The sequence below is a fragment of the Notechis scutatus genome, chromosome 1 (genome assembly GCF_049901735.1).
Source record: "Notechis scutatus isolate UNSWTSFEM ecotype Mainland chromosome 1, rNotScu1.2, whole genome shotgun sequence".
NCBI classification, from domain to species: domain Eukaryota; kingdom Metazoa; phylum Chordata; class Lepidosauria; order Squamata; family Elapidae; genus Notechis; species Notechis scutatus.
Genome location: NC_142009.1, coordinates 314,106,085 through 314,121,206, shown reverse-complemented (window position 1 = coordinate 314,121,206; position 15,122 = coordinate 314,106,085). Strand labels below are relative to the sequence as shown.

The 15,122-nt window shown below is 40.1% G+C and overlaps 1 protein-coding gene across 1 annotated transcript in view; it reads left to right on the top strand.

Annotated features, from left to right (window-relative positions):
- Positions 1-7,605: 7,605 nt before the first annotated feature.
- The window catches only part of PRKCH (protein kinase C eta), a 110,986-nt gene continuing 103,469 nt past the window's right edge, over positions 7,606-15,122 (top strand). Inside the window, exon 1 of the mRNA XM_026670165.2 lies at positions 7,606-8,616. Within this exon, the coding sequence (XP_026525950.1) occupies positions 8,257-8,616 (360 nt within the window). The 5' untranslated portion in view covers positions 7,606-8,256. The remainder of the gene's footprint in view (positions 8,617-15,122) is intronic.

Below are 15,122 nucleotides of genomic sequence, written 5' to 3'. Positions count from 1 at the left end.
TAATTTTGCGATGAGCTGGCCCATTTAGTCTCTTTATTGTCCCTAAGAGCTGAAATGCATGCTATTTACTTCTTTAGTTTGAACAATTCCATGTCACTTTTCATTTTAAACATTCCAAAATAGGGTACAATAAAACATGTGATCAAAACCCAATTAAAGCCCAGTAAAATAAAATAAGCATGCTATGCCTTAAAATGGCAATTGTACAGTTGCAGACTAAGAGTTTATCCCCACCTTACCTCATAAATGCAACCTCTGGGCATGTTCTCCTGCTATGGTTATAAAATCATATATTTTCCCCTTTTATTTTGGCTTGGGTGCTCCTGTTGTGTTTGCTGCTGAGCCTACAGTACTTTCTTCCTTGCAGGCTAACTCTGCCATTTATTAGCTACATCACCAAGGCAGGAATGCTTCCTGCTCTCCTCAATGGGGTCATTGGTGACTTCTCTAGTGCCATTCCTTATGTTCTTCTGATAGTTACTGATCAAATTAAGCATGGGCTTGGGGTTTCAAAGTCAGCTTAAAGGGAGATTGGGAAATAGATAGCAGCATCCATGTGTAGGTATCTGGAGTGGGGAGGTAGGAAGGCAAGATGGCAGTTGTGCCAGCACAACCCCAACTTCACATCTTTTGTACATGCCCCACTGTTGTATGCATGTATAGAGAACTGGGGCTTGGATCACGCTGCCCTGGAAAGTGCTGGGAGTAGAAATGCTCTTGTGGGAGCAGCCATAGACGAAAGCCATTGGTGTCAACGGGAATCAGCTACTACTGATTTGAATGGATGTCTTCTAATAGTCTTAAATCAGGCGTCCCCAGTCTTGGTGGGTAATTTGGGGATACTGTATTCACAAAATGGATTCCATGGACAGTACAAAGCACTCTTCTCAGAAATTAAATTAGAGATGTGCTCCTTCTAATGCCTTCCACATGATCTTCAAAGTTTAATTAAATTAAATTATATTTGTTCTGGACAGAGAGACATATTGTGATGCTGCCATTTACCATTTTTGTTTTCTAAGAATCTTTGGGGCCTACTTGAAAGTTTGAAATGTTCTTGGGAAGAAATACGATGCTAGAGACTAGCACTTTTTCTCCAGGATGCTTCTATCATCTATCTATCTATCTATCTATCTATCTATCTATCTATCTATCTATCTATCTATCTATCTATCTATCTATCTATCTATCTATCATCTATCTTCTTTCTTTCTTTCTTTCTTTCTTTCTTTCTTTCTTTCTTTCTTTCTTTCTTTCTTTCTTTCTTTCTTTCTTTCTTCCTTCCTTCCTTCCTTCCTTCCTTCCTTCCTTCCTTCCTTCCTTTCTTCTTCTTCTTCTTCTTCCTTCTTCTTCTTCTTCTTCTTCTTCTTCTTCTTCTTCTTCTTCTTCTTCTTCTTCTTCTTCTTCTTCTTCTTCTTCTTCTTCTTCTTCTTCTTCTTCTTCTTCTTCTTCTTCTTCTTCTTCTTCTTCTTCTTCCATCATTTATCATTGTTCACATTTTTGAAAAGATTAACAAATATTAAGCAAGTAAAATCAGATGAGCAATAAAGCCCATTGAGCATTATATTAAGAATCCAATGTCTAGAACAGGGGTGTCAAACTTGCATTGTCATGGCGTCGTCATGTGACGTATCACAACTCCCCCCCCCTTCGTTAAACTGGGCACAGGTGTTATGAACGTGTGATGCATCTGGCCCGTAGGCTGTGAGTTTGATAGCCCCGGTCTACCTCTTCATGCACACACTCATATATACATTCTCTCTCTCCCCCTCTCCCTCTCTCACATACACACCCTAGTTTTCATCCAATTGAAAAGGGAAGTTATCTCTATTTGTTTCTGAAAAAACCTTTTAACAAATTAAGAATAACTGAATCTAATTACCACTGTTAATTAAATATAACAGCTAGCATGTTTATTAATAGGAAAAAGCAAATGATAGCCTTTACAGTGTGACTGTTATTTACATAACTAATGAATACTTCATTGCTGCTCTAGTAATGATAGATTGAACATGATCAAATCTCATTTAATAATATGCCACGAATTCCAATCCAATCTGTTTGTGGGAGTAAAAAGCTAAGTCTCATCTATTTCTTTTGAAGTGCTGGCTTTATATGTGTAGGAAAGGTTTTTCTTTTTATTCTCAAGAGAGAAAAGATTCAGTTATGTCTGCACTGCAAAATCCCACAGGCAGAGACTTGCTTAATGCTGCTTCAACAAGAAGAGGTGGATTTGGCTATACAGTACTATAGCTGTGTTGGGAATTGAAGTTTGAAAGCCCCAGGCCTAGGAATTCTGCTGTTGCTTTTGGTGACGTGAAAACTCTTTCAGCACGATTGCTTTTAATTGTTTTTAACTGTTTAATGGATAAAATACATTGTTTAGCCTTGTTTTAATTGTGTACACCACTTAGCACCACATGCACATGAGACGGGCAGCTATATAAACCCAACAAACTTGATTGCAGGAAATACGACTTCAGCAATAGAGTGGTCAATGTCTGGAATACTCTACCCGACTCTGTAGTTTCTTCCCCAAACCCCAAAACTTTAACCTTAGACTGTCTACTATTGACCTCACCCCTTTCCTAAGAGGTCTGTAGGGGGCGTGCATAAGCGCACCAACGTGCCTACCGTCCCTGTCCTATTGTTTCTTATTCTTCTTTTATTTTTCTTATATGTACCCATTTCATGTATTCACAACTATGTATACACTTATACTTATTATCTTGTAAACAATTGGCAAATCAAATAAATAAATAAAATAAAAACAAACAAACAAACAAACAAACAAACAGTTTTCTCTATTGTTTCTTTTCGTTTAAACTTCAGGACTGAGTCTACTACTTAGGTCCAAAGTTGCACTGCTTCAGGTAATCCACAGTCTTGGGAAAGGATTGATTACAGAAAGGAAAAATAATGGCAGGGCAACATTCTTGCAAAAAATCCCAGTGAGGGTTGAGTACATTCTGAGTGTGGGCTGCTTAATTCTTTTGAGGATGGCGACAGAATGGAAAATAAGAGTTTAGGGAAGAAAGAATAGATGGTCCTTAAAGAAAAGGGTCACATCTGCTTGTTTGAAATGTTGAACAGAAGACTACCGCTGCAGCTGTGGAACATTTCTTGAAACTGAAGTCAAGATTAAAAATAAAGTTACTGTACTGTAAAACCAAAGTTCTGTAAAACAGGAACTAACTTGACTTGAGTTTTTACTACAGCCATTGACTATTTATGCCTGTCTCGTGTGCTTTCTGTTTCCTCCTACATCTGTTTCTCTCATTATTGTATTGATTTCCTGGGAAGTTTTATTTGTTCACAAGCTATGAGTTCTTCCAGGAAAAGATGGGAATTAGATCAGTTGCAGCATGTGCCTGAACTTGATTTTTAAAAACAAAATCCCACAGGACATTTTAACATTTAACAGTAATCTGTTATCTTCATTTTCCCCACCCATTTTTTTTTTTTCAAAGGAACATTCTAATTGATTTTTGGGGTGTTCTGCAAAAATCTTTAAACCAAGCTCTGAAGGTTACTTTTCCTTTAACAGATTCACAGGGCAGTGAAAATCTTTCCAACCTTTTCATAAGTACTGTAGGAAACTGGTTGACTAGAGGAATTCTGAAGGACGGATCTGTTTACTTTGAGTATTTATGTTTTATTTTTATTTCCCCAATTTGTTTACTAAAAGTGATGAATCTAGCCTATGAAAATTAAAAATTCTTGTATGTAATGGGCGGAATCCAAGAATGGTTTTCACCTTCCAGCAGCAGGACTGGGCCAACTTAGTCCTTTCCTCCTGTCCCACTCTGAAAGTTTGGGAGACCACCCACAGCAAAGTTTGAAGGCTCCTATGGGTGTTGCAAGGTAGAGGAAGGGGGTGGGGGGAAATGTCCTGTGAGCAGGAAATCTGCTCCTGCAATGTGATATTTCACCCATGTGGTAAGAAAGAAACTTAATGATCACAGCTGAAGTCTCATTAAAGTCAAATATTGTAATCATCACTATCTATGTAAAACCAGTAAAAAGGGCTGCCTGGGAATCTTTCTATGGAAAATTTATTGCCACCAATGGAGAATATCCAGTGTTGTTTTGGCTGATTGTCTTCATATGCTAAAAGACATGATAAATGGTAGATCACCTGCTAAACATATAAATGATCTATGGGCCTAGTATCTGCAGACAATTAGCTATTACTACCTAATATGCTAATTGGTCACAATGGGCCAATTGTCTAGCCAGAAAAGTAACCTGGAACCATAAAATCAACTGAATATCTTCTGTCTATATTCTAATTCCCTTTGCTTTTGACATTATAGGAATTGTGGCCTAATATGTTTAGAAGGCACCAAATTGTGGAAGGTCAATATAGGGGCAGCTTCATACAAAGCAGTCTAGATTAATTGGTAACAAATAAAAAACATTTGGATGTTTGAATGTGAAATCATACAATAAGAAAATTCACTTTTGGAGCCAGCTAAAACTTTTGAACTGTCTTCCTGGGTAGTCACATGTACATTGCATTACAGTAATCCAGTCTTGAAAAGATTAGGTCATTCATTTGGATATATTGGTTGGGCACAGTGGGAGCTGTATTTCAGAAGCAAATGGCTGTAGGTTTCCAAATCTATATTAGAAGAATACTCAACTTGTGAAACTGAAATACTTTGGTTAACTTTCCTTTTTTATTCACTAACTTAGTAATGACAAAGGAAAAACAGCTTGTTTTTTTCCACAAAGACGTTTTATTACTAGACAATGAAACATGGGGGCGGGGTGATAGTGGTTGGTGGAGATTTCTACTGATTCATATCTTGTAATTTTATTCTTTTTTTTCTTCCTAGTTTTTTGGGTGGGGCATTGTTTCTTCTGTGATTGTTCTACTATCTGGTGATAGTTTCTGCTTATCTGGAGATTAGTTAATAGCTGTATGATGAGGAAGGATGTCTGTTTGTAAAGGTCTAAGCTTACGTAACTCATCAAACCTGGTAGGCCAAGCTACAATACATAAAAACAACCAGCTAACTACTTGCCCATGCATTGACAATGTTACCTAGACTGGTAATAAAACATCTGCAGGAAGAGAAGCAAGCTCAGAGAATGCCAAGGACCCAAATGCAAATGATTGAGTGAATAAATAAAAAATGTGTCTCAAAATTCCAATAATGGAGGAAAAGATAAAACCATCCATTCCTACTTGTTGATATTGGTCAGCCTTCTCTAATAGCTTCTATTTCATTTTTCAAATGTACCTGTAGACTTTATAAGTCTGCACCTTATATGCTATAGCAAACTAGTTCTCAAATTAGCTGTTTTACCCCCAAATTTTGGTTGTCTGATGGAAGGATGGTCTAGAAGGGCTAGCCATGCATTGGGCATACCTAAGATGGTCTAGAATAGCTAGCCATGCATTGGGCATACCTAAGCTTGATTATGATGATTATGTGCCATCAAGTTGTGTTCTTCTTAACCACTACATAAATAGATGACTGTTGCACTATAATGCAATATTTTTAGTTTTGGCTTAGGTGTTATGTGATCTCAACCTGTCCTAACAGACAGGAAACAGCAGGTGAAGCTAGGCAGAATCACATGATACCTGTATAATTAGCACAGGTGGCCTCCAAGGCTGTGTGCTTTCTCCACTTTTCTTCTCCCTGTATACCAATGTCTGCATCTCAAATGATCCATCTGTTAAACTATTGAAGTTTGCAGATGATACAACAGCGATTTCTCTCATTTGAGACAATGATGAACCCACATACAGAGGGGAGGTTGAACAACTAGCCTTGTGGTACAACCGGAACAATCTGGAACTGAACACACTCAAAACCATAGAAATGATGGTAGAGAAACCCTCCCATACTACCACCTCTTACAATACTGGACAACACAGTATCAGCAGTAGAGACCCTCAAATTTCTAGGTTCTATCATATCTCAGGACCTAAGATGGACACCTAACATCAAAAACATCATCAAAAAAGCACAACAAAGAATGTTCTTTCTGCGCCAACTCAGAAAACTCAAACTGCCCAAGGAGCTGCTGATTCAGTTCTACAGAGGAATTATTGAGTCTGTCATCTGCACCTCTATAACTGTCTGGTTTGGTTCTGCAACCCAACAGGACAGACACAGACTTCAGAGGATAATTAGGACTGCAGAAAAAAACAATTACTACCAACCTACCTTCCATTGAGGACCAGTATACTGCACGAGTCAAAAAGAGGGCTATGAAAATATTTACACACCTCTCACATCCTGGACATAAACTGTTTCAACTCCTACCCTCTAAATGACGCTATAGAGCACTGCCCACAGTACAGCTAGACACAAGAACATTTTTTCCCCAAACACCATCACTCTGCTAAACATATAATTCCCTCAACACTGTCCAACTATTTACTAAGTCTGCATTACTATTACTATTAATCTTCTCATTATTTCTATCCATCTCCTCCTACTTTTGACTGTACGACTGTAACTTTGTTGCTTGCATCTTTATGATTTATATTGACTTATGATTTGATTGCTTATTTGTACCCTATGACTATCATTAAGTGTTGTAACTTATGATTCTTCACGAATATCTTTTCTTTTTACGTACACTGAGAGCATATGCACCAAGACAAATTCCTTGTTTGTCTAATCACACTTGGCCAATAAAGAATTCATTCATTCATCATTCATTCATTCATATGTGTGACCATAGCTACCGTGGTTTGTTCAGCAAACCAAGGCTTAGCATAGTGTGAACTCTGTCACTGAAGTAGGCCTCATTTCCAAAGCAGTAATGCCTCTTGCTCATCAATTTAAAATCTGAAGAGAAACCAATATGCTTCCCCTCCAAATCATTCCAGTAATGTCAAAAAATTGTCTAGAAGACAGATTTTGATCCACTAACTTCACTAAAAGATTGAAGATACAATGGGAAAACTTTTCTTTGAAATGCAGAACAAAAACAAGAGTCAACTCCACATGGGTTGAGCTTCAAAATAGAGCAGACAAATCCCATCATCCTGCCTTTTGTGGCCACTCCTGTCCTCTGACTAGATACTAATTTGTTTGGGCTGGAACTGAGGATGGTAAGAAGTGGATTTTCCAGCTGGGGTTGTCCAAAGAAGGAAATTGCCTGTAGAGATTAAAATGTGACTTTGGGAGGCGCCTTTGGGGGGAAATCTGAAGGTAAAACTTTGTGTGAAGGTAAAACTAGGTAGATGGGCTGCCCAGCGAAGATCTGAGACCAGGAAAAACATTTAAAAACGGTGGAGTCCGAGTTTGGTGGTTTGCTTGCAGACGTTTCATTACCTGACTAGGTAACATCTGATGTTGTTACCTAGTCGGGTAATAAAACGTCCGCCAGCAAACCACCAAGTTCAGGGAGCGCCAAGGCCTCCTCATTGCAACCCTGAGAGGCAGATATTCTCTTCTATTGGGACATTTAAAACGGAGGGTTTCAGCTGCAGATTCAGGAACTGCGCCTGGCTGAGGAGCGCCTTCAAAACCGAGCGCTGGGCGGCGGCGGCCCACGGCTGTCTCCGCGGCTCAGGACAAGTCCCTGCAGGACGGCTGAGAAGCCCCGCCTCTCGGCCCTGCCTTCCTCAGCCTCATCCCTCAGGTGTCTCCCTCCCTTTAACAACTATTCGCCTCTTTTTCTCAGCCGAAGCTGCTCCGAAACTACCAGAAACGAAGGCAGGCAGGCAGGCAGGCAGGCAGAACGGAGCATGGGGATTGAACCGCGGGCGGCTGTGTGGGGGTGAACGGGCGCTTCGGAGGAGCTGCGCCGACAGGAAAAGCCACCCTGCCGGCTTCTTTGAGGCAGTTTCTTCCGAGAGAGCGACTGAGAGAGGAACCGAGGGGGGAGGAAACCGAAGCCACCGCGCCGGAGAGCAGGACAGGCTTTGGTTGCTAGAGGGCCGGCAGGCACTTCGGGGGCCTGGCGGCAATCGGGGGGGCTTATCTGAAACTATGGCTTCCTCCCTCCCCTTCTTTCCTTTGCGTTCCTGATCCCTGATCCCAGCAGCCTTCACCGAAGGCGAAGAAAGCCGCGAGTGAAGTGATTCAGCAGCTTAGCTCATTTCCTCCCCGGCTCCGAAAGCAGAAAGGGACTGAGTTGGGGTGTTTGTGTGTGAACACACCGGCATGTGTTGGCGATCGGGGACCCTGGGCTGCCCTGACCCCTGAGGACTCTAGTGTCCCAAGTCAGCTGGGACTTCGGAGAGCCCCAAGCTGAAGTTTCCTATCTGATACGGAGGAAGCCATGTCCGGAGGGATGAAGTTTAATGGGTACATGAAGGTGCGCATTGGGGAGGCTGTGGGGCTCCAGCCCACCCGCTGGTCACTCCGGCATTCCCTGTTCAAAAAGGGATACCAGCTGCTGGACCCCTACATCACAGTGAGTGTGGACCAGGTACGTGTGGGACAAACCAGCACCAAACAGAAGACTAACAGACCTACTTACAACGAAGAGTTTTCTGCCCCTGTCAATGATGGGCACCAGCTGGAGCTGGCAGTCTTCCATGGCACCCCTATTGGCTACGATGACTTTGTGGCCAATTGCACGGTGCCCTTTCACGACCTGCTTCATGGCACAGGCTCTTCTGACAGCTTTGAAGGATGGGTAAGTAGTTGACTCTCTTCGGGAACTAGAACTCCCATGTACGTCCCCTTGGTCTGATTATGTGACTTGGGAGGTGAATCGAAGTTATTCTGCAAGGCTGGAGGAAATACCAAACTTGTCTTTGGGGAACCTAGAACTTTATTATTGGGATCCATGATTTATCATTCCGTTTCTTCTTCTTAATAATATGAATGTTACCGGAAGTGCATCAAGTCCAATGTGCTTATCTGGATTTGGAGAAGTTCATAAGCATAGGATGATTAATAAGATAGTGCTTTCCTATTTATCATCTGGCATGTGATTTTTCAAAATATATCTTACTAATAACTGCATATATACTTATTATTTATGTAGTTGTCCATTTATTTAATGCTGTTTGCTACTTGGAATCACCCTCTGCATGCCATTAAATTTAATTAATTCTTATTGACAAAATAAATGAAAATGCATACATTTATATAAAAAGGAAATGTACAAAATGTGAACATGGCTCTATAAGAGAAAAAAATGACTGAATTCTCTCTTAGAATGCATTATTCCAAAAATTGTTAGATAATTAACATTTTTCTGTAAACATTGTTTTACAGAATCAAATTCTGTTGATCTCTAACGAATTTGGTAATCTGAATATTTACCTGTATAAGTTTAGAAACTTCTTTTGTTTTTCAAGATTGTACTGTAGGTAGTTGTGGTTGTTTTTTATTTTTCAAGGCCATTTGCAAATTATAGCAATAAATTACATAATCTAATTATGTGTTCCAAGAAGCATATACATTTATTAGTCTTGCTCATATTCCTGCTTATTTCTTGAAGAAAATCTTTTGCTTAGCATTTGCCCACAGAATCAGTCCTTCAATTTCTTCATAGGCCAGTGCATGACTGAAATATGAAATATAGTGTATTTTTATTTTCAACTTTTCAACTTCTTTAGAAACAGGAGTCAAGTCTCTGCAAGACTCTTGAACTTGAATTCACCATGAAATAAATCCAATATTGTTGACTTCTAAGCAGATTCCAGGCTTTCCTCTCCTCTGCCCCATACCTTGTTAAGCAAAGTGGTTATTTAAAATGGTACTTTGCATGATCAAAGAGGCAAGGTAGTATTTGTGTATTGCAGCTACAGATGCACTGATACATTTTGAAGGAAGGACTGCCTACTGATTCTCCCACTAACAGGAAATTAGGAAAGAGGCTAGAAATATCTTGGGAAGTTGTCTAGCAATTAAAATCTTGTGGGGAAGAGACACTCATGGGCCATTCTTTAAAAATCCAAGCATAGTACAATTTGTCATGTAGGAGCCATTGAGATCTATTAAGCAGTGGAACAGCCTGCTTCCTGAAATCATAGGTCCTTCATCACTAAAAGTTTGGGGGCAGTAATTTGTCTGGGGTACTATGAGGATTTTTTCATAAGTCTGGGGGTTGGTCTAGATGTCCTGTAACATTTGACTTAGCCATGAAAGCCAGCTGGATGACTTTGGGCCAGTCACTCTCAGCCAAATCCACCTCAGAGATACGGCTGTAGGGAAAATAGGAGGAGAAAGGTGTGTAGGATAGGTTCACCACCTTAAGTTGTTTATAAAAATAATAAATAATAAATATAATAAATAATAAATATGGAAAATAAACAAATAATAAACAAATTAAGATTACTTCCAATCTAGATTCTAGGACTGAGACTACTGTAGAAATTTCCTCTTCCATCTTTCTTTTCTTTTGTCATATTGATTGAGTTGGAAACCTACAGCCCTCAGTCCTATTTCATAAGCCCATGGCAAACCATTGTGATTCTGGCAAAAATGGGCTAGGATTCTGGCTAGCTGGACTAGGAGAATGAGAGAAAAACAATGGCCATGCCCATTTTTGACATTGGAGAATGTGATCCCCCAAAACGAGTCTTCTGTTCCAACTTTAAATAAAGATGCTCCCTATGATCTGATCACAGTGAAGTTAAGAGGGATTCGCTTCTGCCATTCAAAGGGAAATATTTCTAAATCAGAAATGGCCAACCTCTCTGTGGACCCCAAAGGCCTATCAGTTTTCTCCTCTTTTTTGCTCCATTGCTGAAATCTGCTGAGAGCAAGCTATATATTACAGGAAGATTCCTAAATCAATCATAGATCCTCCTTACAGAGGTTACTGTAATGACTGTGGAAAACTTTGCTAGTTGATAGATTGTAAATTCTAATAAGTAAAGAAAATAACGTTATGAGACTGTAAATGTATACTATCTCTTTTTCATTTACTCCTAGGTCATAGTTCCCAACTAGGTGGCAGTACCCAGGTGATCTGGGCTGATATCAAAAGTTAAGCATTCACAAACCAGTTAGTACATGGGTGGAGGCCATTAGACCCTGGGACTGTGGGCTAGACTGGGGGAAAAGTCAGGTTCATTTAGGTTGTTAACTTTTGGACTTGTTCATGAAGACTTTTGTCTTCATGATTACTAGAAAAAAGATTCAGGCTAAACATTAGGAAGAGTTTGATGAAGTTAACAGTTGTTAAGTCATGAAACTGTCCATATAGTGGTAAATTCCTTCTTGCTGGAGTTTTTCAAATAGGATCTGGATGGCCACCTGTCAGGGGTTAGAGGATTCCTGCATTGAATGGGGAATTGGACTAGATCAGGGGTCTCCAACCTTGGCAACTTTAAGACTTGTGGACTTCAAGTCCCAGCTTTGCTAACTGAGGAACTCTGGGAGTTGAAGTCCACAAGTCTTAAAGTTGCCACGGTTGCAGAACCTCTGGACTAGATGATCTAAGAGGACTTTTGCAACTTCTACATTCTATAATAGTTATTTCAGGGTTAATTACCTCTGTTCAGCATCCTTGTGTTACCTACACCCTGGATAATTTCTTATTCCAGTTCATGAGTCCTTACCATTTAATGTAATGCGTGTCACAACTGGAGAAGAGGTTTTTTTTTTTCCTGAGTGACACGCTCTTATGGAATCCTTTCTCCAGTCTCGGTGCTAATTCTGGCTCTTTTTCTTTCTTCCGATACATGTACCCACATATATACATTTACAGACACACAAATTTCCCCACCACTGGGGATGGCAGAAGTTGTCTTAATTCAGTCTCAGATGAATGTACAAACTCTACATTTTACTGTTGAAATTAACACACATGCTATGAATAAGATCAATGAATCATACTGCAACTACAGCCATAAATGCCAAGGTGTGTAGGGAATAATAGGGAAATTATTCATCAGTTCGGGATGTATAAAATGGAGGGCTTCTTTGCACAGCACACAGTTAATCTTGCAATTTGCCACTATTAGTACCGTGTTTCTCATATAATAAGGCCGGGTCTTATTTTTTTTTGAGCCCCAAAAAAATGGCTAGGCTGTCTTTTTGGGGGTGACTTAATCCCCCCCCTTGCATCTTCAGGCGGGCGGCAACGGCTTGGATGTTGACCTCGGAGTTGGTGGGGCACTTCGTATTGGGGTCAATGCAGGCAGCACCATATCCGGGTGTGCAACAAAAGTACTTCCTGACGGCAAGCCCCCCCACCATTCCCCCCATTTCGCATGTTTTAATATAGGCCTTAATTTGTGGGGAGGGGCTTAATTTCATTTCATGCCTATAAAACATGCTGGGACTTCCTATTGGGGGAGGCTGTATTGTTGGAGAAACAGGGTAGCAATCTTAGATGCCTTTTCAAAGATAGGTGTCTTGATCTACAATGATCTTTGTTTCCAACTACCTGGTTTGTAGTTAAAGAATTTATAATCCAAGATGTCTACATAAAATCCTAACTTGGAAAAGGCTGGGTTAGATGTTTTGTCAGATGAAAAGGTTTATCAAAGAGCATTTGTCATCCAAACCTAGGGAGAATCCTTTATTTCTGTGTGCTAAGGCAGGAATGCTAGACTTAAACATTAGATGTAGGGTGCTAGAGAAGTTGATCTTCATACATGCATACAAATATATTACTAGGTTCTTAAGGAAAATGACAAACACAAATAATAATTTTGAACACAAAACTACAATAATTATGCTTAAAAGACCCAAACATTAAAACAGAACAATTCTCATGTATATGTTATTTATTTGAAGTATTCATTGTATTGTAACCTGTGTTTTCTGATGAAAGAGTAAGATTTTGGGACTGATCCCAGACTGTGTACATTAAAAAAATAAGCTTGATGAAGGTCCACCGGGACAAGTTTTCTACAAGTCCAAATTCCAGTCCTTCTTTCCTGCTTTCTCTCCAACAAGTTGCCTGTTGGTTATATTTATCTGCCGGTAAAACTTTGTTGGTTTAACTTGTATGCCACCCATCTCACTATCCTAAGTGACTCTGGATGGCATAAAAGCTACCTGTGAAAAATATTCAGTCCTGTGAGATGAGGTAGAAGGGTCAATCCAAAGCAGAATAAAGGTAAAGGTTCCCCTCACACATACGTGCTAGTTGTTTCCGGCTCTAGGGGGCGGTGTTCATTTCTGTTACAAAGCCAAAGAATCAGCACTGTCTGAAGACATCTCTATGGTCATGTGGCCGGCATGACTAAACACCGAAGGCGCATGGAACGCTGTTACCTTCCCACCAAAGTGGTCCCTATTTTTCTACTTGCATTTTTTACATGCTTTCGAACTGCTAGGTTGGTAGAAGCTGGGACAAGTAATAGGAGCTCATTCCATTATGTGGCACTAGGGATTCGAACCGCCAAACTTTCTGATCAACAAGCTCAGTGTCTTAGCCACTGAGCTACCACATCCCCAAAAGCAGAGTGCAGGTCCTTAGTATATGAGCATATTGTTACCAGAGTGCCTATGCTGTTATCATATATTGTTCTATATATTAGTATGAAGTTGTGAATTAGTTATGTCTAACACAGCACTTGAAGTATATCAGAGAGGCAGGAGGATTTATTCTGGAAGATTTCAACTGGGGCAGTATGTGAAAAATTCTAGAATGGCAATCTCTAAGAAGACTTAACAATTAATAGTTATGAAAATAAGAGATGGGTCTTACAACAAAACATGGTTTGTAATGCATGGGAACTCTGAACTCCATGAGGCCATGCCAGACAAATGGCAGGAGAAGTGTTGACCATTCCAGCCAGGGGTGGAATACGACAGGGTTAACTACCGGTTCGGGATTTACGAGCTTCCCTGCAGGCTGCGAGCCGTGCGCCTGTAAATCGTCATCAGCAGCTGCCTGCAGAGAAGCAGCCTTTGAAACAGCCCTCTTTTCTTGCTTTTCTAACTGCAGCTGTGCCTCATTCGGCAGCTGAAGTTGAAAAATCAGGAAATAAAGATCAGGTAAGAGCCCGGGTGGGCAGGTGGGCAATAACATCAGCAGACATAGAACTGGTTCTATATCTGCTGCTCTTCAGAGCTACCAGTTCTACAGAGGTGGACAGAACCGGTAGAAACCCATCCCTGATTCCAGCCTTATCAAAAGTCATAAGTTGTAAGCGTAATGCTTCAGAACTCTCTCATAGAAAGAGATACTGTGAATAGTGGGTTTCTCAAATCAAATCTGTCCTGATAGACCTTGGATAAATAGGGTAGGGTTGTGTCTGACTGAGAGAGTAAGTGAAGCTTTTAGTTCAGAAGGTAAATTATGAACGTTGTAGGCCTGTATTCTGTAAGTTTTGGATCTCTGGATAACTGAAAGCAACAAGTAGTATTGGAAATGTTTCAATGTCTCTCTTTGTGATACTCTAGCTATTGGGAAAATGAAGTTTCAAAGTATGATACACCAAGGAAAAGAAATCAGAGTGAAGAAAGGAACTCCAGAGTCATTCTCCTACTTAACAAATTACATGCTTGGAAGATGGAAGTTTCAAGCTGTAGTTCTATAAACCAAAGTCTGTAGAGCCAGCCAAAGTCTTTGCTGGCTCTACAGATCAGTTGGTTTGGTTGGGCAGATGAGTTGCAATAACTATAGCTGGCCATTTCCAAGTGGTGGTGCTACACAATGAACATGGCTGTTTTCTTCTGCTGCTATTTTGAGTCCACTAGTATCTTAGGGAAATGTTTTGCAAGTTGTTCAAGGTGACCTGTTGAATTTTAACAGCAATAACAGCACAATGCTCGCTACATTTTTAAGTGATCCAGGTAAGCTGGTTACTTGAACACAGCTCAAGATTCTTGTAACATCTTGAATGCTGACACATTTATTATTGCACATGCTTTTTATACAAGCTTTTTATAATTGAAGGTAAATCAGTTTTTGAATAAAGCCATTTCCCATTGATCACTTACCGCATCTTGCATCACTCAGCCATCACTTGATGTGATATAAAACCTATTGCATCCATTTATTAATACATCCACTTAACAATGGTTGGATGATTTTAGAAGATGCTCTAGGGAGCTAGCAGGGATGTCACCAAAGAATTTTACCACAGGTTTATCACAGTTCTGCAAATAAGACAGATAAGGATGATACTTCTGCTAAGTTGTTGCAAGGTAGATTGGTTAAGGCAGAAGTCTCCAAACATGGCAACTTTAAGACTTGAGGACTTCAACTCCCAGAATTCTCCAGCC